We start from the raw sequence: 26,153 nt of genomic DNA on the forward strand, positions 1-26,153 counted from the left end.
TTCTAAATGGATGCTTGAGCCTATAAAGAAATTAAAGTTCTATCATGACTCTTTAGTTAAATTAAAATATTATATAAAAATATTGAAGATAACAATCTAAATTTGTTATTGGGAAAAAATTAAATGTTATAACACCTGACATATTTATATTCTCTGGACCCATACTGTTAGTAAAAGATAAGAATCAGAACTCAAAAGAAAAATAAAAATTAGGTAAGTAAACTTTATACAAAAGAGCTGCAGGACTTTATCTTGTAGGCCTACAACAATTACAGTTAGAAATTAGGCTACTTGGGGCAGGAGAGATAGCATGAAGGTAAGGTGTTTGCCTTGCATGTACAAGGTTGGTAGTTCAAATCCTGGCATCCCATATAGTTCCCCGTGCCTACCAGGGGTGATTTCTGAGCCTACAGTCAGGAGTAACCCCTGAGTGTTGCCGGATTTGACCCAAAAAACAAGAAAAAAATAGGCTAATTTACAAACATAGGTGTAAATTCAGCAAAATAATCAAAATTAAATGAAAGAATTTTTTATTTATACAGATTCTGACATTTTAACTATCTTCTTTCCTCATATTTAAAATTTTAGTAAAAATTGAAGATGTCTTTGTTTAAATGTATATGTTTATTTTGCTTCTACATGACCACAAAATACTTGTAGTTTCAGAAAATTGTGATAAAGTGAAACTGGTACTAAATGTAAATGTTTTGTTTTTAAAAATAGATTTCTAAGGTCATATCCTAACTGCATAATTGTCAGAATTAACCCGAGTTATCTAACCTGAAGCAATGAACATCAGTCTCATGAGTTTTTGACCTGTGAGTCAAAACTGTTTGAGTGTGAGTCAAAACCTGTGTGAGTCACAGGTCAAAACTCACAATTTTTGACAGCATGGTAGTTAAAAAATGTAATGGGAATGAACCAATAATTTCAAACTTTGATGGAGGAAAGAAATTAAATCTAAGTTTTAGGTCTAGAGTGATAGCACAGTGATAGGGCATTTACATTGCAGGCGGACAACCTGAGTTTGATCCCTGGCATCCCATATTGTTTGCCAAGCCTGCCAATTTCTGAGCACAGAGCCAGGAGTAACTCCTGAGCACTGCTGGGTGTGCCCATGCCAAATAAGAAAATAAAAATAAATAAATGTCAAATAATTATAAAAAAGAGCTGAAATATTTAAAAGCATGTTGATAACTTAAATTTTAATTATTCAGTTTCACTAGACTCCACCCAGAATCTTTGAAAGTCTAAACAAGGGTAGATCCTACCCTGAAATACTTGTTATTGTTTACCTGTAAAAAGAATGGGAGATGGGGAGCATGATGGTGGAAAAGTTGTACTGGTGAAGGGGGGGTGTTCTTTTTTTATAACTAAAACCCAACTCCAAACATATTTGTAATCATGGTGCTTAAATAAAGATATTATAAAAACAAAGAAACGAAACAAAACAAAACAAAAAAGAACTTGCCCTGAAACTAACCAGACCTGGGAACCCACACACCACAAGAAAAAACCCAAAAGGCAATGGAAAAACTGTACTTCCAATATAGGCATAAGACCTGTAATACACCACATCTTTACCGGCTTTCCCCCAAATATAAGGTAGTTTTTTGCACCACTTTGGTCCTTTAAAAGCTTCGCTAACTCATTTAATTTCTTTTTCTTTTATTTATTTTTTAATTTATTTTTTCAAATGCCTGTCCTACATATACATTTGTGAGCATATACATTTTCATTCCCTTTCTCTTTTTTATTTATTTTTTTAATTTTTATTTTATTTTATTTCATTTTTTATTTATTTTTTATTTTTTATTGTTTTTGGGTATGTGACCTGTTTCTGTTATCCCCTCTGTCCACCCCCAAATACACCGACAATATAATGTAGCACCATTTCTCCCTGCAAAGGCACACTAAATAAAGGGGGAAATCTTACATATAAAAAAGAGCTCTTATCTAATAGAGATAGGAACTCACAGTTGTTAATAATACAGGGATATCTCCTACCTGGAAAATATGTCATGTGGAATCAACTTAGACCTCAGGTGATTAGATACCATTCATCCAGCCTTGAACCCTGGATCCCAGACATAGAAACAGCACAGCTCTTCACAACAGCTGCAGGAAACAAATCCCATCCGGGACAGCCTTAATACTGCGGGGTCAACAACAAGGGCCAGCTCTAACATGATATCCTGACAACGAGGAAAATGTGAACAACTTGACCTTAGAGCAGATTAGCCTACCTTACCAGCTAACGACAAGACAAAACCAGAAGACTTGGCACCCTTTGGTAGGTCCAAAAGCCAAGATCGCGATTTACAGATGACTGGCTGATAGAACCACGACCAGACTGTACACATCTTGGGACCAATAAAAAAGCCCTAGTTTAGGGTTTGAACTATGACCTGCACAATAAGCATGATCCCAGTCCCAAAGGTCCTGCAGAGACAATTGTAACGGAATGGGGCTTCTGGAAGCACAAAGAAAGATGCTAACCTAGGTGCCATCCTAGGCTCAGTGCAAAGCCCAAGATCACCAACCACAGAAGATGGATTAAAATGACACTGAGGTAACAGAACCTCTAGAATCACAAAGACTGACTTCATCATAAATCCCATCTCAGGATCTGTGCAGATACTGAGACCTCTAAACACAGAGCTCTGATTGTATCACCCTGGACAGAGCAGAAGTCTACCAACCACAAAAACGCCACCGGGAGAGTAAATGATCCTGACCAAAGTCTAGAGTTGATCCCATGACAGTATACTCCAAGGACGGAGAAACCCATATTTCTTAGGCCAAGTGAATTCCTTTTCAAATGATCCCAATATTTACTGTGCCAGGGCAGGAGGGAAAAAACAAAAATACAAAAAGCACAAAACCTTGGTTATTTATATATATTTTTTTACCTTCATTTATTATTATTATTTTTTTTATTTACCTATCTATTTTGGTCGATTTCTCTCTTTGGGTGTGATTATTGAAATTGTTGTCCCCAGTTATACTTATTTTTTCTCTTCCTCTTTTCTTTCGTTATGTGCTATGCCATGTTTCTTATTTCAAGACCATGGTGTGTTTTTTGTTTGTGTGCTTGTTTTTGTTGGTTTTTTGTTTGTTTTGTTTTGTTTTTTGTTTGTTTTTTGTGGTGCTTATCGATATAGCTAGAGTCTCACTGGATATTTGACACTTCTTTTGGTACTGGTGGAGTGTTTCACCTTCTCTTTCTCCTTCACCTCCCAAATCGATGATGAGAGCCACTAGAAGGATTCCGCCCATTTTCGGGGTATTAGACTCTTACCCCAATTTATTACTTTTTTCTTTTTCAGGCAAAACCACGTAACTTGAAATAGCTGGTCTTGCCTCCAGTTAGAGGGGGAAATAAGGGAGGCCTCAAGACTAAACAGGTGCAAGACTACTAAGTAATAGGTTAGATACAGAGGGGACCACATATTCTAGCCGCCCTGGGGGTGAGGGAAGAAGAAATGGGAGGGAAGACAAAAACGGACAGGTAGGGAGAACAATTTGGTGATGGATGGGAATCCCTCCTGATTTTATGTAAATATGTACCTAAAATATTATTGTCAACAATATGTAAGCCACTATGAGCAAAATAAAATTATATTATAATAAAAAAATTATCAGAGAAATTGTACTGTGGGTAGTGTGCTTACCTTGCCCAGAACTAAGTAAGATTCAATCCTCAGCACTCCATAACAGTCTCCCAAACACACATACTCTCTCACTCTCTGTTCTCTCTCTCTTTCTCTCTCTCCCTCTTCTCTCTCTCCATATACATATATATACATACACATACACACACACACACACACACACACACACACACATATGCTTTTTTTAAATTACCAAATGTGAACCACAGTGGTGCCATTATAATTTGGGCTTGAACCTAGGAAAACAAAACATACCAGGCCAGTCATGCCTTATGAGATTGGGAAAATTTCCATGGTCTCTAAGAGGGCAGGGACTGGACAACAACAAGCCAACAGGGCTCATAAATAAGATGCATGGATTAACCTAACATCAGCTTTACTTATATGTACCTTAATGGAGTATGGATATGTGGATTGAAAAATATAAATTGTGTGCCTACCCCATGCTCAGAACTCCAAGTCTCTCTGCCTGCGGGCCCTCAGTGCTCCAAGTCCCTTTGACTTTGGGGCTTTCAGTCCAGAGTCTTAATGAACCTGTCTCTATCCTCTTCACTCTGTGTCTTCTTGTTCTCCATGGTGACCAGATAACTAACACCAAATACCAAAAACAGAACCTGAACAAATCAGTATTTTTTTTTACATACTTTACTATTTCCCCTAACTTTCATGATACTTTGAGACTGTCACTTACCATGTAATTCCAAACTTGGTGTATAACATGTTTTATTTGAATAATAAGTGACAATTAATTACTTTAATCAGATTTTAATTTTTAAATTATTTCAGCAGCAAGCATCCAAGTCAAAACTAACAATCAAATTGCCTAACAAATTGTCTCAAATTGGCTGACTTCAAGATAGAGGGGGTACAATTTTCATATTTTTAATGTTTTTTGGGAAGCTTTAATTGTAGGCTATCAAAGTTTAACACAAAATCATGTGCCATTGAACACTTTATTTTTAAACATGTTCTTCAAGAATACAGATTATTGGAATATGGTAGAAATATTTCTTGCACAGCATCATCTTGCAGGTAATCGTGTCTTTTGGTTGATTCTCCATCCCTTTTCCTGGAATTGGTGGTGTTGTTATCCCAAGCTAGCAATTCAGGAAGATTCATGGAGTTATTTCACTTTGAACCGGCAAGCGCTCTGGGGGAAGCACAGATTCCAATTTCTGCCAGCGCTCTGGAGGCCACAGGATATGTGTAGCATGGGCATGCAGAAGTCCTAGGGAAACCTGCACCCAAGAAAAATACAAAGCAAGAAATAAATCATTGGACGTGTCTTGAAAACAGGCATTTGATTTGGCATTCCATGAAAGATGATTGTTGAATGTCATAAAAATCTAAAATGGTGTTTTTCATGTAAAATATCTTTTTTACTCCATACTTAAATTAGGTAATACTAGTATATCTACTTTGTGTATAACAAAATTAAGCCTTGACAAATAAATGGTTTGCTGTAAGTCATTTAGTTACCAAGTAATTATAACTAGCAGTCTAACTCCTGAGTCAGTCACCTCAATAGCCTACTATATAAATCTAGGAAGTTTCAATCTGGTTTCTGAGGCTATCAGAATACTGAGGCTTTCAGAATTTCCTAGTTTCCCAATAATTCAGAATTCTACTGTGGAAAGGCTTAAGGATTTGCAAAAATAAATGTTAAAAAAATAGCCCCAAATATTGTCCCATCAATTGGGAGGGCAATAAGAATTAGGTGAAACCTCCATGGCAAGTCTACTGGGTAACTCAGGTTTGGCACTTTTAAAAAGAATTAGAAAACCAGGTATCCCCTAGGACCAAGACCTATGAGCAATATCACTATAATACACAGAATAATTAATACCGGTACTCCCCAAAAGATTGCTCAATACAGCCTCTATTCACAAATTTCCATTTGTCATTTTTTTTCTCTTTTTTTGGGGGGTCACACCTGGCAGCGCTCAGGGGTTACTCCTGGCTCTATGCTCAGAATCGCCCCCAGTAGGCTCAGGGGACCATATGGGATGTCGGAATTTGAACCACTGACCTTCTGCATGTAAGGTAAACACCTTACGTCCAGGCTATCTCTCCGGCCCCACCATTTGTCTTTTATGATTATTTTAATAACGTCCATAAATTGCATCATAATTGTCATTATTATGCTTTAGCTAACATTTCATTTAACTGATCTGAAAGGCAAGCAAGTTGTCTTGTAAAATGACCTATATCTCTTTCTTTTTTTTTTTTTTTTTTTTTGGCTTTTCAGGCCACACCTGTTTGATGCTCAGTGGTTACTCCTGGCTAAGCGCTCAGGAATTGCTCCTGGAGTGGGGGGACCATATGGGACGCCGGGGGATAGAACCTCAGTCCTTTCTTGGCTAGTGCTTGCAAGGCAGACACCTTACCTCTAGCGCCACATCGCCGGCCTCTATATCTCTAATTTCCCAAATTTTCCCTCCAGACTAATGAATTCTGATGACATATTTCCTCTCTTTATTTTTTTGGGGGGAGAGGTTTTTGGGTTTTTTGACTGCTGAGGCTATCAGAATACTGAGGCTATCAGAATTCTCTACTTTCCCAATAATTTAAAATTCCACTATGGTAAGGCCTAAGGATTTGAAAAATAAACATTATGGACACCAGCTTTATCCAGGGATCATTCCTAAGATGTTTAGGGGTTGATCTGCAGTGTCAGATATCTAATCAGGATCTCCTGAGTACAAGGCAGTCACTCTGACTCATAGGATCTGGTAAGCCCTGATAACATTTTTGTTTTGGGGTGGGAGCAGTGGAGCAGGGCATAAGGTGTATGCCTTGCTCAAGCTAGCCTAGGATGGACTATGGTTCCATCCCCCAGCGTCCCATGTGATCCCCCAAGCCAGGATGGATTTCTGAGCGCACAGCCAGGAGTAACCCTTGAGCGTCACTGGGTGTGGACCACTCCAAAAATATTTTTGTTTGATTTTGTTTGGGGAACACACTTGGAGATACTCAGGGGTTACTCCCACTTCTACATTGAGGAATCATGCCTGATTTTACTCAGGGGCATATGGATGTCCTGTGATAGATGGGTTGGCCACCTACAAGGCAAATAAGCACCCTGCCTGCTCTGCAACACCCCCACCCATAAGATATTTTTTCCTAATGCCTTTTGGCCACCTGCAAATGGGTAGAAGATCAATAGTTGTTTAGTTGATGAATTGTTAACTTTAGGTGAATGTGTTACAAAGTACAAAGCAATAAACATCTAGTGATTCAAAGTTCAGCAAAGAAGGTATGATTACAAAGAATTCCAACTGGCCTCACTGAGAATATATAAGCAACAATAACAGACAAACAAACAAACAAAAAACACAGTTCAATTTTACAAGGAGTCTTTAAAGATTTTTTGACACTATTAAGAATATCGTTCTTCGTATCTAATCCACCTGGAATTGGATATGTCTTTTAAAAATCTTGATTTAATTTATCAAGGAAATGCTATTTCAGAGAAAAAACACTAAAGAAAGCAAAACCACAGCAATTCTATATTTCCACATTTTAGTCTCCTTTCTTCCATAGAAAACATTGGTTCTCCACAACAATAAAACATTTATACTACCATAAAAACGTAAATTAGTTTCAAGCTCATTACATCATAAGTATAAACAACATCAAATTTACAGGAAAGGACATGCTTTCTTTGCAATTATTGGGTCCTTAAAGTCATTCTAGCAATATAATGGCAGGATCTTGTGTTAAAATTTATTAACTGAATTTATTATTTTTTCCTCCCAACTTTAGTCCTTTTACTGTTTAATATAGTAGGTTCATTTCTTTCTATTTTCATTTAGTTTTTTTATAGTTTGTTTATAGTGTCATTTTGGTTCAGATTTAAATATTTACATGGGTCAAAGACAATATTATATTCTAACGGTGAGGTAAGCAGATTAATAGCCTCCTCTGGCCATTACATTCACACTCCAAAAATGTTAAAAACCTGATCTGGAGAAAGTATGAATATAGAATATTACAATGAAATTAGGGGTAATTAAGGGTACAGATCAGTTGACTTTAAAAAGACAACCCTGTATTATCACATGGATCCAAATGTAATCATAAGTCCATAATGATATAAGAGATAGGCAAATCATTAGAATTACCAAGAGATTTGAAAATGAAAAAAGAGCCCCATGTCAAAAAGTGTAGGTATATGCGGAAGTCTGTCAGGTTTTCAGGTCTCTTTGGCCTGGGATCCTCAGTACTGAGCTATCTAATAAACTTAATCTATTATTTGACTATCTCTGGTGTCTCAGAATCTTCTGTGGTTCTGGCTGGTCTAACATTGGGAAATCAAGTTCTGTACTTTTCTTTTTGCTTCAAACTCAGAAAATGTGAAATTAATCAATTGTAAAGAATTCCTTGGATGCAACATTTGGTTATATACAAAGATTAATCTGTCCTCTGCAACTTTTCTCTATTTTTGATATTTTTCTGGATTCAGTTCAGCTAGGGAATAGTTTTTTCAGTCATTTTAATTACCATTTTTGAAAATTAATTGTCACTATTGGATTGTTGCTTAAACCATTATTGACTTTTCCAAGTTTTAGTTTAATTTTTTTTTTTTTTTTTTTTTTTTTTTGTGGTTTTTGGGTCACACCCGGCAGTGCTCAGGGGTTACTCCTGGCTCCATGCTCAGAAATTGCTCCTGGCAGGCACAGGGGACCATATGGGACGCTGGGATTCGAACCGATGACCTCTTGCATGAAAGGCAAACGCTTTACCTCCATGCTATCTCTCCAGCCCCTAGTTTAATTTTTTTTAATACCGTTTATTTGTCAATATTTTTGCTTGACTGAAATTTTGATAATATAGTGTCTTGCTTTCCTAGTTTAGGGCATAATTGATTCAGGTTTTGTTGTGGTTTGTTTTTTAAAGCTGCACTCATTTTGCCAAAAAGCTTTGAGTCTTTAATTCTAAACCTTTGTTGCAGAATGTTAGAGGGGCTCTAATAAAGAGCTTTCAGGGAATAATAAAACTAAGAAACTATCCAGTCCTGAAGTAGCCCAAAGGTTTTGAGGACCACATTCCATTGAGATGCAAATGTTGAGCTCTTAGGAGAGATAAGAAAGGAGGAATAATGCAGATGCAGGCACCACCTAGATAAGAGTGATCTTGGAAATAAAAGGAAAATCTATAAGTTGTAAATGTAAAAGAACCATCAAAAATGCTAGGTTTTCCTTGTGTTGGTGCCTAGATAATTTTCTTTCTTTTTCTCTTCCTTCCTTCCTTCCTTCCTTCCTTCCTTCCTTCCTTCCTTCCTTCCTTCCTTCCTTCCTTCCTCCTTCCTTCTCCTTCTTCCTTCCTTCCTCCTTCCTTCTCCTTCCTTCCTTCCTTCCTTCCTTCCTCCTTCCTTCCTTCTTCCTTCCTTCCTTCCTTCCTTCCTTCCTTCCTTCCTTCCTTCCTTCCTTCCTTCCTTCCTTTCTTTCTTTCTTTCTTTCTTTCATTTTGAGTGGAAGTGAGGGGTGCATCTAGTGGCTCTCAGGGATTACTCCTGGCTCTGTGGTCAGAAATAGCTCCTGGCAGGTGCATATCAGATGCTGGGGATCAAACCCTGGTAGGTCTCACTTGCCTTAAGGAATATCAAGCCCAAAAAGTTTTTCAGACCTTTGAAGTTATAATAAGCATCAATCCTGTAGCAGCTTCAAAGGTTATTTCCCACTTTCCCCTCCTCAGATACTGAGCCCCCTCGAATTCTCAGGCCAAAGCTCCTTGTTATGAAGGCCATTCTGTTTTTCAGCCCAAAGGGTATCATACCAGATTGGGGGAGGGGAGCAGGAGTTAGGTCATCTGTGAGACGTGAGACACCTGTGTAAAGGATGGACCAGGGAATGAAAATGAAAATTGAGCCAATCTTGTATACTGTGGAAGTTAAACTGTATTAACCAATGAAATACTTAGCCTGCTGAAGCCGGTTAACTCTATATAACCTGCATGTTAGTTTCATACAGGGCTTTTGTCTCTGGACAGAGTGCCCAGCTACAGCTGAATAAACACCCTTTTGCATTTTACATAATCAGAGGTGGTCTTTCACTCTCTGTGCTGATCTGAACAATGGACCATAGGCTGAAATGGGCTGTTTTTAAGTGAATAAAAATAAGGTTGTAAATCTCACCCCAACTAAGCTCTTGCAAAGAAAATGAGTATTTATAGGCACATAGGGTAAGGGGGCTGCATATAAAACTTGTCAAATAAACAACATCTTTGTTTTGTTGATTTTTGTTTGTTTTTTTTTTTTGGAGCCACACCCAGAAATGCTCAGGGTTACTTCTGGCTCTGCTCAAAGGGATTACTTGTGGCAGTGCTCAGGGGATCCAACAACTAACCCAAACTAACAACATTTTGAAATTCTACTCTCTCCTTTTTGCTCATCTGTGTACATATGTAGTTATCTTCTTCAATAGATTCACTTTATTCTTCAGGGACAACAGATCTACTTTTCAAGAAAAATTTAAAATACAGCAACAAAGATGTATTAAATATTTGCATTATCTTCAAGATGAGAAGATAGGACTATCCCTTCAGATTAATGGATTTAACGGACCTTTCATACCTTTCATAATAGATCTTACATAATAAGTCTATTGTTCCCAGAGGAGCATAGGGGAACTCTGCATAATAATGGGGAATCAATGATCTAGAATTAACAATCATATTAAGATTTAAATAATAAGGTATTTGAGAGTGAAGAGAACTGTTTCAATTCTTAAACTAGCTTAAACTGCTTAGGTGATCTATTTCCATCTGTAAAAATAATTAAGAATCCCTCTTCATATCTTTTCAACTTTCTATTTATTATAATACATTATAAAATCAAGACTCCATTTCTTTTTAATAATTCAAGAGAGGACTGTACATACTCCCTAGATATTCCTACCCTCTCTTCAAAATCTTTGTTCTAGAAAACACCAAAATTACTGACTGGAAGGAAAGTGATCTGTGTTATTGGTCAACTCATTTGTTTGGTCCTTACAATGCCAAGAAACCACATGGACAGAATTTATACTGAACTGCCTGTCGTTGATTGAATTGGCTGCACTGAAAAGTTATTTTGGCATCTACTAAACACAGCTTTTATGAGTCCAAGCTTTCCTTCAGGTGCCAGGGACACAGGTGTCTATTTCTCTGGTTCCTTCCACTCCCTTTTCCTATTCCTATATTCTTGGCTTCAAGGTACCCTTTTCTAAAAGGCAATTTGCAAAGATGGGATAAAGTAACAGGATCTAGTGGTAGGATAAATGGAATAATGTGGAAAATAATTTAAGAAGGATAGAAAATAAATGTGGAAGAAGATGCCTTAAAATTAATTTTATATTCTGTTCTACCCTCTACCTGCTTTAAATTCAATGAAAAATGTTCACCTCCATCTTTGTTAAAAAGGTATAAAAGAGGAAAGGTTTTTATCTGGAATCCTTCTTCAGGAGAACTCCCCCATAAACTTCCCTTTTTTCCTTTCCCTTTCCTTAATTATTTTTTTCCTAAATATAGGGGAGGGAAGTTTAGGGGCCATTAAAATAGTAGGAAGGGTTGGAGTACATACTATGTTGGTATGAGTTGATTTTGAGTTCAATCTCTAGCACTGGCACCACATAGTCTCCTGAGAGGCCAAAAGATGGTCAGCATGAGAAGCAAGATGAAAAATAAGTATCAAGTTTATTTGAATAGAAAGTTTTCTATCAGACCTGAATGATATAGCTCAATGGGCTATAGTACATGCTATACATGCAGGCAGATTAAAATTGAGCTCTGATAACACCTCTGAGACCTACCCTGGGTATGATCCAAAAACAAAACAAAAACAGTATGTTTTCTATAAAGAGAAAATAAATGTATATTATATGCACTATTAACAAATACATAAAGTTTGCCTTTGGTGAATTTACTAAACACATATGAAGACAGTGAAATTTTCACATAAATAAAAGATTGTATTAATAGATATTTGTTCTACAGTTATTAGATTATATATGATTATGTTTGAATTTAGAAACCAAATGAAACTGTGCAAAAACTTTGAATACATCAACTTTTTACTCCAATACCCATGTCTTTTAAAAATCACATTTCCCCAAATTTCTGTTCTTTCAATAATACTCATGGGACATCTATAAAAACCATTTAAGTTTTGTTTTTCAATAGAGTCTTTCCCAAATACCTCAACACTAATATACCCAATGAATAAAGTCCAAATGGTGGACTTATCAAACACCCAATCAACCTAAAAATAATAAAAAAAAGAGAAGAAAAAAACTGTTTTAGCTAAATACATAAAACAAAATAATTTTTATCAAGTTTTGTACCCAGGGTACTAAAGATCTATAAACAAACTGTTTTTTCTTAGAATGTATGAGGTTATCCTAACTTTGACAACAGATCTATAAAAAAACAGGATCTCTCACTACAGAAACCTGACCACAACAACTGTGATTGGGAAGAGATTTTACTGGGACCACAGAGAAAGATTTTGGGTTTAGACAACTTAGTATGCCTGGAGCCTGTATTTGGTCTTATGCCAGGATGTTTCATGGGTAAGTTCTCCCTGTTCTTCGGCCAAAAGTTTTTTCTTTCTATTTTCTCCATATTTTTCTGTGCATATGCAAAAGAAAGAAAGAAAGAAAGAAAGAAAGAAAGAAAGAAAGAAAGAAGGAAAGAAAGAAGAAAGAAAGAAAGAAAGAAAGAAGAAGAAGAAGAAAGAAGGAAGGAAGGAAGGAAGGAAGGAAGGAAGGAAGGAAGGAAGGAAGGAAGGAAGGAAGAAGGAAGGAAGGAAGGAAGAAGGAAGGAAGGAAGGAAGGAAGGAAGGAAGGAAGAAAGGAAGAAAGGAAGAAAGAAAGAAAGAAAGAAAGAAAGGAAAGAAAGAAAGAAAGAAGAAAGAAAGAAAGAAGAAGAAAGAAAGAAAGAAGAAAGAAGAAAGAAGAAGAAGAAAGAAAGAAAGAAAGAGAAAGAGAGAAAGAAAGAAGAAAGAGAAAGAGAAAAAGAAAGGAAGAAAGAAAGAAAGAAAGAAAGAAAGAAAGAAGAGAAAAAGAAAGAAGAAGAAAGAAAGAAAGAAAGAAAGAAAGAAAAAGAAAGAAGAAAGAAAGAAAGAAAGAAAGAAAGAAGAAAGAAGAAAGAAAGAAAGAAAGGAAAGAAAGAAGAGAAAGAAAGAAAGAAAGAAAGAGAAAAAGAGAAAGAAAAGGAAAAAAGAGAAAGAAAGAAAGAAAGAAAGAAAGAAAGAAAGAAAGAAAGAAAGAAAGAAAGAAAGAAAGAAAGAAAGAAAGAAAAGAAAGAAGAAAAGAAAGAAAGAGAAGAAAGAAAGAAAGAAAGAAAGAAAGAAAAGGGGCTCGGAGAGATAGCACAGCGGCGTTTGCCTTGCAAGCAGCCGATCCAGGACCAAAGGCGGTTGGTTCGAATCCCGGTGTCCCATATGGTCCCCCGTGCCTGCCAGGAGCTATTCTGAGCTGACATTCAGGAGTAACCCCTGAGCATCGCGGGTGTGGCCCAAAAACCAAAAAAAAAAAAACCAAAAAAAAAAAAAACAAGAAAGAAAGAAAGAAAGAAAGAAAGAAAGAAGAAAGAAGAAAGAAAAGAAAGAAAGAAAGAAAAGAAGAAGAAAGAAAGAAAAGAAAGAAAGAGAAAAGAAAGAGAAAGAAAGAAAGAAAGAAAGAAAGAAAGAAAGAAAGAAAGAAAGAAAGAAAAGAAAGAAAGAAGAAAGAAAGAAATAGAAAGAAAAGAAAGAAAGAAAGAAAGAAAGAAAGAAAGAAAGAAAGAAAGAAAGAAAGAAAGAAAGAGAAAGAAAGAGATGAGAGAAGAAAGAAAAGAAAGTAAAAAAGGAAAGGGAAGGAAAAAGGAAAGGAGGGGAGGGAAGGGGGGGAAGGGGAAGGGAAGGGGAGGGGAAGGGAGGGAGGGGAGGGAAGGGGAGGGAAGGGGAAGGGAGGGGAGGGAAGAAAAAGATAGGGCCAGAGAGATAGCATAGGTAAGGTAGGGTGTTTGCTTTGCACACAGCTGATCCAGTACAGACGGTGGTTAGAATCCTGGCATCCCATATGGACCTCCTTGCCTGCCAAGAGTGATTTCTGAGCACAAAGTCAGGAATAACCCCTGAGCACCATCGGGTGTGACCCAAAAACCAAAACCAAAACCAAACACACACACACACACACACACACACACACACACACACACACACACACACACACAAACCCTGCCACACTAACACCTTTTTGTATTATTTATTGTATATCTTATCTCTCATCTTTCAAATCGGGACTCCTGCCTTTTTCATAGAACCTTGGGACACAAATTACTTTATTTTACCAATTATTCCCACATTTTTGTATAAAACTAAGAGGAGAGAAATATAGAAAGGCCAAGTAGTCTTGGATGCATTGGCGGGGAAATAAATAAGGACAAATCTAAATATTTAAGCCAATGTCAACAATAATAGAATCAAGGGACCTAAACTTACACAATCTAAACTCAAAGGGGCCTGTTCCACTGGCAGGCCAGGAGATAAAGGGTGGTGGTATAGGATGCACTCTGGGTCCATTGGTGGAGAGAGGTTGACATCGGTGGTGGGAAAGGTCCTGACGCATTGTATAAATTGAAATTCAACTATGAAGGACTCTGTAGATCACAATTGTTTTAATAAAATAAAAATTTTAAATAAAAGAATGTATGGAGTTGTTGGGAAGTGCTAGATAATGTTCCTCATTGTGCTGTTATTTTTATCTCAAGTATGACCAAATTTAGATGCTTGTTTGATAGGAGAATCAATTCAAGCCCCTGATATCTTAGCCAGATATGCACTGTAGTGGTCACATTCTTCATTGGTCTCAATTCTCTCCTCGCTTATCTCTAATAGCATACACACAATTAATCAAAACTCTTTCTGAACTGGCATACTACCAAGAGAAATGCTGTCCTGTTAGCCCTGTTGAGACCAGGAATGGGAACAGTGCGTAGAAAAATAGGTCACTGAGTAGAAACACAAGATTTCACTCATAGCCTCAGTTTCACACATTCAATATGCTGCTGCAAGTGGATAGTATCAGGCAGAATACAAAGAACTGGTTTTCAACCTTGAGGGAGTAAGGAACTGTGTACAAGTTACCAATATTGAAGAGAAGGTCATCTCCAATTACAGGAAGACAGCAAAGATCATAAAAATGCCAGTCTCCAGAAATAGCTGGTCAAACACTTCTGTTTGCTACATTGCACTATCGGTGTTGACAAAAAAAAAAAAAAAACAATGGAGTCAAATATTGATGGAACTCAAATAGAGAACAGCAAGCTCTGCTTCAATAGTGAGGATTGGTAGTCTCTACAAAGAGCGATATTCTAATAGTATCTGGTATGGTCTTCCTGACTTGAATTAACTTTTTGATTATGTCATTAGACGTCATAGCAGTATTTAAGGCATACTTTAAAACAAAGCCAGAGACAGTGAAGTGAGGAAAGCAAAATAATTTTTAAACTACATAAAAGTACATCTGTTTATAAACACTGGCACAATCAGATGCATGGTCACAGTAAGTTTAATAGATTTAGAAGTATACAGACAAAAAATAAGTATCACTAGAAAAATAAGAAGTTACACTTTTCAATAAATATTAAGAGATATTAAACATAGAAGACTGGACTAAAAATGGAAATGATTGTACCTTCTTTATTTTTATAGAGTTGAAGCCAGCTATGTTTAGCTCAGTGCTTGGGATTAATCATTCTAGGGTGTCACTAGGACCATGCTTAGTAGTTCCAGGTGAAGGGCTAGGCCTGGGATAAAACTCAGGGTCTCAGACATTTGCTGAATCACTTTGAGTCTTATCATAAACCTTATCTTCATTATTTTTAACCATGGTTTAAAATGAAGAATTGAATTTTTTATTCATTATTGTTGACACACTAGAGGCATTTCACTTGTATACACCTTCCAAAGGTGTTTTTCTATATTCATTGAGCAGATACTCATAATCCTCTAAACAAAAACAGATACAGAGAAAGAGAAAAGCTTAGGTTCTTGGGAATCATGGGAGTCTACCAAAAATTTTTTTTTACAAATGTCCATAAAGGTATTAGAACTCCTAAGATCAGAACTGGGGAAGATATACATGGATATAGAGAAGGGAAGTAGAATAGCTCGAGGAAATGAATAGGTTAGAAAAGAGCAGATCAAGTAAAAGGCAAGTCAGCAACAGGAAGTTTCTTTTTGGGAAACTGAGACTGATCTCTAATCACATACACATAACTGGAAGAGTGCTATTTATGTGTATGTGGTCCAACCAGAAAAAGCAAAGATTTCTTTCCTCAATGAATCAACAAGATTAGGGTTTTTGCCCTGAAGGATGTTCACCTTAGATGAGAATGCTTTCCTTCCTTCCTGTAAAAGGCAGGAAGGCAGACCTAGAGTTCATTATCTGCAGTGCCAAATCCAAAGAGCTCCAAAAATATTAAAAAATTTTAATGACTTTCTGCTTGCAAAACTGGCCTGGCTTACGCTGGTATGATAGCTCTTTTTAAAAAACCTTATTTAGTTTACTGATATATATTTGTGGCTACAGAAATATTAATATGCTTCATTAGGGATGTTGATTTAGTCTCTGCTGGGAGTGTTATTTTACCCTTAAAATAGATGCTGTTTACAGACACCTCTTATAACTGATACAGTCTTCTTAATACCTGCAACTGTGATAATTTAGCAAAGAGGTTAAGGGTAGTAAGATAGAAAATTAGTTTTAGATGTGAAGCACACCCTCGTAAGTATTGATATGGAGATAGTAATGAACATGATTTTTTAATCTCAGACTCATGACTTGTACAGAAAAAAATATTTTTACTAATATCAAAACACAACCCCATATGATAGATATACAAAAGTGTACTGGGAGCAGAGGTGGTGGCCAAACCTTGGGGAGAATTCTATTAAATGGATATAAAAGATCTCCCTATCCTATAGACTGACTTTTCCCTTATCTTTATTTCCCTGTCTTAATTTCAAAATTGAGACAATATGATAGGTTGATATAATCCAGTATTTTGCAATCAAAAAAAGATGCCATATGCTTTACAAAAGCTTCACAAAGAGGCTCTCTCTTTGAAAGACCTCATTCTAAGACAAGTGTTTTCCTTCATTACTGACAATTTTAACTTTAATCATTTCAAAGCAATTTTCCTGTTCAAGACTTAGCTTTAATCAGAATGCATTTTCAGGTCACTTCATGGCCTCTTCATGTTTCTCTGTACACAACTACAGAATTCTGCATAATCATTCTAGTCCCCGCAAGATACCTTCAGTAAGTAGTTAGTTCAACATTTTATGCAAAAATAGATACAAAACAGGCCTCTAGGGGTATCTTCAGCTAATTTTCATGAATTAATTTCCCAGAATTAATGTTTATGCACCAGTCTCTTTACCACATAATCAAATCACTGAAGTTGAAGTGGTCTAACTCCTTATTTTGCAGCTTGATTAAGCAGGTGATGAAATACTTGAATATAATTTAGATAGTAACATGTAGTATCCACAATCATCCACAGTGGATGAATAATGCTACTGATTGATATCTCATTGTTAATTTATCTAGTAGCTGATGTTCCATGTGCTATTGTTATGTAAGAAATAAACAATGATAATTCTGACAAATATACAAGGAGAGAGGTATAGCCATCTTTACTGTTTTTGCTATAGTTTTATATACCATAATTAGACCAATCAGCAGGTAGCCACTGAGACAGATTAGGTTGCCTTTGGTGGAGGACTGAGACAATATATAACTATTGGACAGCCAAAAGAACATTCACCCAGCCACTCTAATGTACAGCTCCTCTAGGATGCTACCTCTGTTCATTGGAGAGACCATCTACTTTCCAACCTATAAGCATCTCTCCCCAATTACATGTCCTCCACTCTTATTTTCTTCAAAAAAGGAAGTAATGAAGTTTACCAAATAAATCACCTGAAACAAAAGAATATAAATAAAAGTGAAAGTTATAAGGCCATGTCAGTTTTTATGGAGAGAACACATAAATACACTTGATGCTTAGCTAAGAGGCAAAGGGAAAATAAGTTTATTCTTTTTTCTTTGGTTTTTGGGTCACACCCGGCAGCGCCCAGGGGTTACTCCTGGCTCTATGCTCAGAAATGGCTCCTGGCAGGCTTGGGGGACCATATGGGATGCCGATGCCAGGATTTGAACCACTGACCTTCTGCATGCAAGGCAAACACCTTATCTCCATGCTATCTCTCCAGCCCAAATGTCTATTCTAAGTTAAATAGATCTTGAAGGAGAAGAGAAAAATATCTCAATTTTTAATATAAGCTAAGTTTTTCTTTGATTAAATTTCTGCAAGATATTTCTAACATAAGACCTAAGATAAAATATTCTAAATATAATGAACACTGTTTATCACTATCATGACTTTTCCCCCGCAAAGGTGGGTTTAGAATTCAACTTGCCAGCAATTTGGTGAATGTTCTGCAAGACTAAAGCAATACTGTCTTATATTAATCTAGAGATCTAACTTATTCCAATAATAAATCAGAATACCTGGAGGCCTTGATAGATAAAATGCTCTTTAAATAATCTTTTCTAAATATCATTTTTACTGAGCTGTACTTGTGATAAACTAGATCTGCTTTCTGTGTTGTTGTGACTAGAGATTATTCATGACCCCAATCTCTTTTATCTATATGGTAATTTGGAATTAATGATTTGCTGTATTCTGTCTGGTCCTTACCTTGCAATAACTCTGTGGTTAGAGCAGTAATTGCATATCTTAACTTTCTATGAGACACTCACCATAAACCAGGATACTGGACTTATAACAGACACATACATAATATAATAAAATATATTAAAAGAGTGACCAAAAATGTGAGTACAACTGATTTTGTTCAAGAAATGTCTACTAACTGCTTGAGGGGAACATGATAGGATTTGGTGACAAGAGATAATTCAGATCATTGTAAGTATAATCATGCATATAAGACACTATCAGTTTTTTTTTGTTTTTGTTTTTTGTTTTTGGTGTTTGGGCCACACCCAGTGATGTTCAGGGGTTACTCTTGGCTATGCACTCAGAAATTGCTCCTGGCTTGGAGGACCATAGGAGACATCAGGGGATCAAACCATGGTCCGTCTTAAGATAGCGGGGTCAAGGCAGAATTTAGATGCCTTACCACTTGGGCTATCACTCCAGCAACCTCTGCATATTTAAGTTTTGGTGAGAGCAATGACCTATGTTACTGCTTACTCAATAAAGTATGCATAACAGTATAAATAGTCCTTTTCCTTACCAACAACTAGGAAAAAAGTCACATAATCTGGGTCAGTCAGTTGGATACAGACTAGGGACTATAAATTTGAAGGGATTGATATAAATATAAAAATAATCATACAGAGATAGGAGTGTCAGGAAGTATCCATAATAACAGTTGCCAATCTCATCAGTTCAGTATGTTTTCTCGCATTGCTAACTGCCAAATGCACAATTTTGATTTACAACTTGTCTTCTCAGCGAACTATTCTGCATCTTTCGATAAAACCTTTTATACTTAATCAGGTAGAAAATGATCAAGTCAGAATAAATTAGTCCCTTTCCCAACAAAGAGACATATTGATACACTGCCATATTCCAGTGAAACAATAATGCTTCAAGGCATTAACAATAGATAGTATAGTGGTATGGTGCTTACTCTGCATGCAGATGACCTGGGTTTGATCCCCAGCATATGGTTCCCTAAGCACCACCAGAACTAATTCCTGAGTGAAGAGCCAAGAGTAAGCTCTGAGCACCACCAGTATGCTCCTCTCAACAAAACAAAAGAATGATAATATTTGAGAAATGATTAACGTGTAAGAAATTAAGACTAATTATTGATCTGACATGAAAGGAAATGAAGGCAAAAATGCACTGCCTGTAGTCACCTAGTTAGAGCAGAGGCACATAACCTAGCACTTGTTCCTAGTTTAAAGTCCTTTCCACTAGACTTTTCAATGAAATGCACTGCAGAGGCATGGAATTGTAATGTTTGGCAAGAGGCCTTGCATCAGTGCTTTATAAACCTGCTCTTACCCCAGGGACACATGGGGCCTTTCATTTTCTGCAGAAAAAAACCCCAACATTGCACATTAAGGTTTGTACACATCCTTGCCACTGTGTTTGGGAACTGTTGCTGATTTGTAGCAGCAGGGCATGTTACAAGCCACTGGGCTGTAAGGAATGCTTGCTGGCAGTGACAAGAAAGCTAGTGCATATTATAGCAATGTGGTGATGTTGGTGTGCATAAAAGAAAACATTCTGGAAAATACAGAAATGGAAAAGACCCTAAAGTGTACTATTTTACTCAATACACAGATGTGGAAAAGCATAATGTACATAGAGGCATCAAAATCCACTTAAATGTGTGAGCCTTTAACTCTGGGTCTTAAGGAACTCATGACTGTAGAGGGAAAGACAGGGGCTGTAGCAACAGTACAGTACAAAGGGCACTTGCTTTGCACGCACTCAACCCAAGTTCAATTTCCAGGCACTTACACAGTTCCCTGAGCACACCTGGAGTGATTTGTAAGCACAAAGCAGGACTAAGCAAACTGAAGGTGTTATACTCTCCACCCCTTGAGATAGATAGATAGATAGATAGATAGATAGATAGATAGATAGAGAGAGAGAGAGAGAGAGAGAGAGAGAGAGGCAGAACAGAGATAGTCAGACAGAGAGCAGTTGTTATAGGCTTAATCTATGTATTCTACAGAAGTGGAGGTTGTAAAAAGAGTAATCTGCTAAGTTATACAGTCTACTGAAGAAGTTGGAAGAAAAAGAGATTCTAAGCCGTAACAATAAAATCCACCTAGACTGAAATCTCATGAAAGGAAAGGCAGGAGTAGCAAGCAGAAGTATCAGAAACCCCCCCATCCCTTTTAAAATGGTGCTGATAGATCAAATTGTGTTTAAGAGAAAAGGAAAGAAAATGCTTCTGCAAATAAAATCCAGAGTCCAGAGTGATGGCTCAAAGAGCTGATGATAAGCTTAGTTGTGTAAAAGGCATGGATGCAGTCCCTGGTCACACATGGGTAATGACAAGAGTAGCAGCTAAGTATCGCTAGGTGTGGACTTCCCAAAATCCATCCACTCCTTCAAGAAACATAAAATAAAATACAACTTTCTTAGCACTATCTATATGGTCCTTCAAAATTGTATATTTTCTTAATTTCTCAATGATCAACATTCTCAGGATTGAAACATCACTCTTGAAGATCTTTGAAAGTCCTTGTTCTGTAACACCCCCTGACCTCTCACCTACCTGCCTCTGTGGCAGATATTCTCCCCTGGCATCCCTTAAACACCGTTTCAATATTGCTCTTAAAGGGGTATCATGCATATCTCTTTCTCCCCTTTCAGTACCGAGTTCTTGTCCAGAGTGATCCTTTTCAACTATCATTGCCATAGTGGTTCCTTCTCTGCCCTAACCTCACTCCCCTACTATTTGTCACATACTTCCTACCATTGACTGATCCATCTGGCTCTCAGCTCTACTGATCTTTCTTTTGGGGAAAACTTCCAGGTAGTGTTCTGGAGGTCTGGTGGCATTTTGCAGTGATTCTCAGCCAAGTAGGCTTAAGGTTCCATGCAAGGGCTTAAAAATGTGGTTTTTAATATCTGGAAGTACTACTGTACAAGGTATAACCTCCAAGGACCATTTTGTGGTGCTCATAAGACCATATGGTAAGGAGTTTGAACCAGGGACAGCCACATGCAAGGCAAAGGCCTTAACCACATATCGTATCTCTAACCCCAAGTGGTAAATATTTTTATAACCTTTGCAGACTGTATATGCTCATTAAGTCATTATGTTGTATGCTTTAAATATAGCACTTATATCTGTTAATTCTTTTTCAATATTATGGGTGAAGCATATTGATCTAATTCTAGTTCTAGATATTGAAATCAATTTGTTGATTACTAGCCTCCTTGTGTATTAGAGAAAATTAAGTTAGCTGTCAGTTAAGTTTTCTGGGCTTCTATTGATTTTATTATTTTTATTTTCAAATTTTGAGTTCCCACAATTATTAGTAGTCCTTTTGTACTTTAATTATAGTAGTTAATTCAGAAAAGTCAGTAAAGACTTATTCAGCATTTGATCAATAAATATGTTAGCATAATGTCTTTCACTGGGATGTAGTGTATACACTCATAATTTCAATAAATGAAACTTGCTAAGAGTAACATATAAAGTTTTGAGTATGAATATGAATAGTGATTACCTGAATGTTAATAATATGTGACATTTAAGATAAATGAAAAGTATTGTTTGATTTATATGTACAGAACATTTCTATATTCCAAACATTTACTAAATTAGATAGAATAATCCACAGTCATATCTCTCCTTTATATTAAACTAACACACATAAAATGTTTGTGTGTATGTGTGTGTGTGTGTGTGTGTGTGTGTGTGTGTGTGTGTGTGTGTGTGTGTGTGTGTGTGTGTGTTAGATTGGGACAAAACTTAGCAGTGCTCATAATTTTTTTCTGGCTCTGTGTTCAGAAACCAATCCTGGTGGGGTTTGAAAAACCATATGTGGTAGAAGATCAATTCCAAATTTCTGTGTATAGGTCAAGTGCCTTATCTGCTGCACTGTCTCTCCAGCATTAGTGTCAATATATATTATATAATATTTATATTATCCTTTATGTATATATGTACATACCTGATGAAGTGTTGAAAATTTTATAGTAACTAAGGAAAATAAGAGAACATATTGAGACAATTTTTATCTTGTTAAAAAAATAATTTACCTTGATATTATCCAGTAATGGATCATTCATGCCTTTACCCTTCAAATTCAAATTTGAAATTTGTAAATTATTCCAATTTTTACCAAGCATGTTTATTATATGACATATAAATTAGTTTTTATAATGCAATAGGTTGAGATTTAGTATTAAAATTCTTGATGTTTTATAAATTTAAGTATAATGCTATATGGTCAGATCACTAGCATGAAAAATGTATTATATTTACCCCTGATCATCCATGAAAACTAAAGAAATTTGGCTAATGATAAAGATTCCAATACATTTGATTCTTTTGTCTGAATGTACCAAATGTCTTTACTTTCCCAGTGTTAAAAATCTCAATTTCCTCTATGAAAGAGGAGCAGAATAAAGTATGCATAAAGTGTTATGCACAGATCAAGGTATTTTTATGAAAATTCCAGTATTAACTGCATTGGAATCTTGGGTCCCAGTAAACTTCTTTATCCTTTAAATACGTCTGCCACTTCACCTAGGCTCTTCTCAATGGCTTTTCAATGTCTATTTGTTTTTTGTTTGTTTGTTGGTTTTGGTTTTTGGGCCACACCCGGTGACACTCACTGGTTACTCCTGCTTATGCACTCAGAAATTGTTCCTAGCTTGGGATACTGGGGGGATCAAACAGTGGTCCATCCTAGGCCAGGGGGACAAGGCAGATGCCTTACTGCTTGTGACACTACTCTGGCCCTCCATATCTATTTTAATTAGAAAAGACAAGTTCTTCATTGTTTAAAAGAAATTTTAACTAAACGTCTGGATGGGTATCTCATTCCAAACTAATCATAGAGAATGTTTTTGGTAGTCATAAAAATTTTTGCATTCACCACCAGTAACATATTCTGGGTTTTTAATAATGTGATGCACAGATGTTCAAAAAAAAAAGATGAATAGAGTTACAAAGTGTGACAACCATGAGCTTTATTATTAGAAAATTAGTAGCTACTATACTGTCTTTTTAAATTCTACTTCTTTGTCTTATTTTTCTCAATATAAAATCAGCAAGAATTAAAAAATGCAAAATTGACAAAACTCTAGCACAGTATTTTGTTACATATTAATTACTATGGTAGTCCTTTAGTCAATTTGGTAAAGTTGAAATCTAATTTGCCATATGATGAAAAAATAATTAAATATTCAAATTTCAAATTAATTGTATCCCATTGTCAACTATGAATTATATTCAATTAGAAGTCATACTTTTGAGAATATATCTGGTTAGCTTGCGATACTGGTTTACAAGCATACCAATGATTGCAAGAAATCTTGTCTGGATATATTTATCCCTAGAATGTTTTGTACAATGGCAATAAAACATCATTATTGCTGTTTCTATTTTTTTCCTATAAAGCTGAGCTTTAAAGAAGCTTTTCTACACACCAAGATAAGCAATAAAAACAAAATTCTTTGGATTAAGGTAACATCCCTCAGAGACCTCTGCCTCTGGTAAAGGCATTTGCAGTAATGAACAGAAGAAGAATGGAGGACTCTATTGTCACTTTGCATTACTTCAGTGAAAGATCACAAAGAAATTGCTTTTAGGTAAATGAGCAGTATTTTCTTGATTTTTCTCCCAGCATTTCAATACCAGTTAAAAGGTCCATTGGAAGTATGAGTTTTCTAGCAAAATAACCTTGCATTCTAAATGGTGCCAGTTATTGGCCATTGACTTACTGCTTAACCTCTACTAGCTTAAGTTTTCACGATTCTACAGAAATGTGGGTTTGGGTTGGATTTGGATTTTTTTTCCCTTCAGTTTTTTAAATTGCACCTGGCAGTGTTCAGGGGTCATACTTGGCAGTGCTTGGGGGACCATATGTAGTGCATGTATTCCAGTCAACTAAAGTAGTCCTTCCAGCCTAGAAATGCATTCTTAAAGACTCAGATCAACATTTTCAGTAGTTTGTCTTGTCTGTTTTTCTCTGAAATATTTAACCCTACTAATTACCTTCTCTAGAAAGTTATTCCAGAGACAATATTTATTTCTTCCTGGTACTCTGAACAGTTAGCTTTTCTGGATTTTGATCACCTGGTTTTTGAGTGTAGATACTCCCTGGAGTTATAACTTGTCTATTTTTCTCCTTTTTTGACCCTTGTTGAACTTACTGAGTCTTATTCAACTTCCCTAATTCTGACAATGACCTTTAAAACTATATATTCATTTTCCCATTATCCCATCCTATAGACCTGATTCTCAATGGAGTGCTGGATATCCCAAAGGGCATCTTCCTATTACAAAACCACAATGCATGTAAAAACACTGGCTCATTATCCATTCTCCTGAGTAAATAGATTATCCTGATTTTTGATTTAAGAGTCTTTCCTATTGCTCAGATTTATCTGCAACTTGAGAGTTATAATTAGATTTCAGTCTTTGCTTCATTACACTCATATTGTTGTTGTTGGGTTCTTCCTTGCTTGAATCTTTCTGTTCCATTTTAATTTCACTGTTACCATCCAGGAACAATGAATTCTTACCTCTTCTTACCCAGGCAAACACAGTAACCTCTCATAAACTCCCTAGTACAATTCCTATATATACTGGTACCATATTGACTTCCTAAACTTTGGTTTCTTTTAGATCATGTCTGTGATTATCCAACCTACTTCAGGGTCTATAACAAATGGAATATGCTGCTTGACATTCAAAGACAATTACAATGGCAGTAATGCGACAAGATTTAATTTGAACTTATACATAACAGGTACACGCTATATTGCTAAATGTTCAGAATTGAATATTGCCCATCACACAAGAAAACAAATCACAATATTATGCTTATCTACCATATTTCCATTCTTTATTCTCACCATTTCTTTACCATGGGCCCAATGTAATCTACATATAAATTTGCTAGTGCTCAGCAAAGGTCAGAGTGAATTCTCCAAACTACAAATCAAATAATAATACTCAAAAATATTGCTTTATTACTACTTAATTATGATTTTATTCCTACTATTCTGTGTTCTTCAGCACAACCTCATATCTTTATTTTATCCATATATTTTTTTTGGTTTTTTGGCCACACCCATTTGATGCTCAGGGGTCACTCCTGGCTAAGCACTCAGAAATTGCCCCTGGCTTTGGGGGACCATATGGGACGCCGGGGGATCCAACCACGGTCCTTCCTTGGCTAGCGCTTGCAAGGCAGACACCCTACCTATAGCGCCACCTTGTCGGCCCCTATTTTATCCATATTTTAATATTCAGCAAAACTTTCCCATAAATCTTTACTGAAATAACTTTCTTAATCCAATTCTGTATCACTCTAATTTTTATTTACAACCATACAATATGTTCCTTCTTTGGATGATTAGAAGGACCTCTAAGAAAAATGTCTATTATGTAACAGGCACTTATATGGCAGGTACTCAGTGATAATCTGTTATTAATAAAATGTCAAAATATGTCTTTGCTTTAGATAAAACTAATTTAAAGTTAAGGAATTTCTCATCATACATGATTGACAAGATGAACTTGACCCTTACACATTTTATTGATCATATAATATTTCTTCAAAAGAATTAAATTAAAAAAAATCTGATTATTTGATAAATAGTAAAAAATATAAAAGTTATATTAATTTTTCTGTGTCAAAAATGACCTAAAAAGAGCCTTCCAACTCAAATGCTCTTATGCTACATAATCTCTCTACATTCATGCAATTTTCA

At 36.1% G+C, this 26,153-nt stretch overlaps 1 protein-coding gene across 1 annotated transcript in view; it reads right to left on the reverse strand.

The window, feature by feature from the left end:
- Positions 1-4,568: 4,568 nt before the first annotated feature.
- IMMP2L (inner mitochondrial membrane peptidase subunit 2) overlaps positions 4,569-26,153 on the reverse strand; it is a 950,803-nt gene continuing 929,218 nt past the window's right edge. The window contains exon 6 of the mRNA XM_049783675.1: positions 4,569-4,912. Within this exon, the coding sequence (XP_049639632.1) occupies positions 4,790-4,912 (123 nt within the window). The 3' untranslated portion in view covers positions 4,569-4,789. The remainder of the gene's footprint in view (positions 4,913-26,153) is intronic.

Source organism: Suncus etruscus, chromosome 1 (assembly GCF_024139225.1).
Source record: "Suncus etruscus isolate mSunEtr1 chromosome 1, mSunEtr1.pri.cur, whole genome shotgun sequence".
Lineage (NCBI taxonomy): Eukaryota > Metazoa > Chordata > Mammalia > Eulipotyphla > Soricidae > Suncus > Suncus etruscus.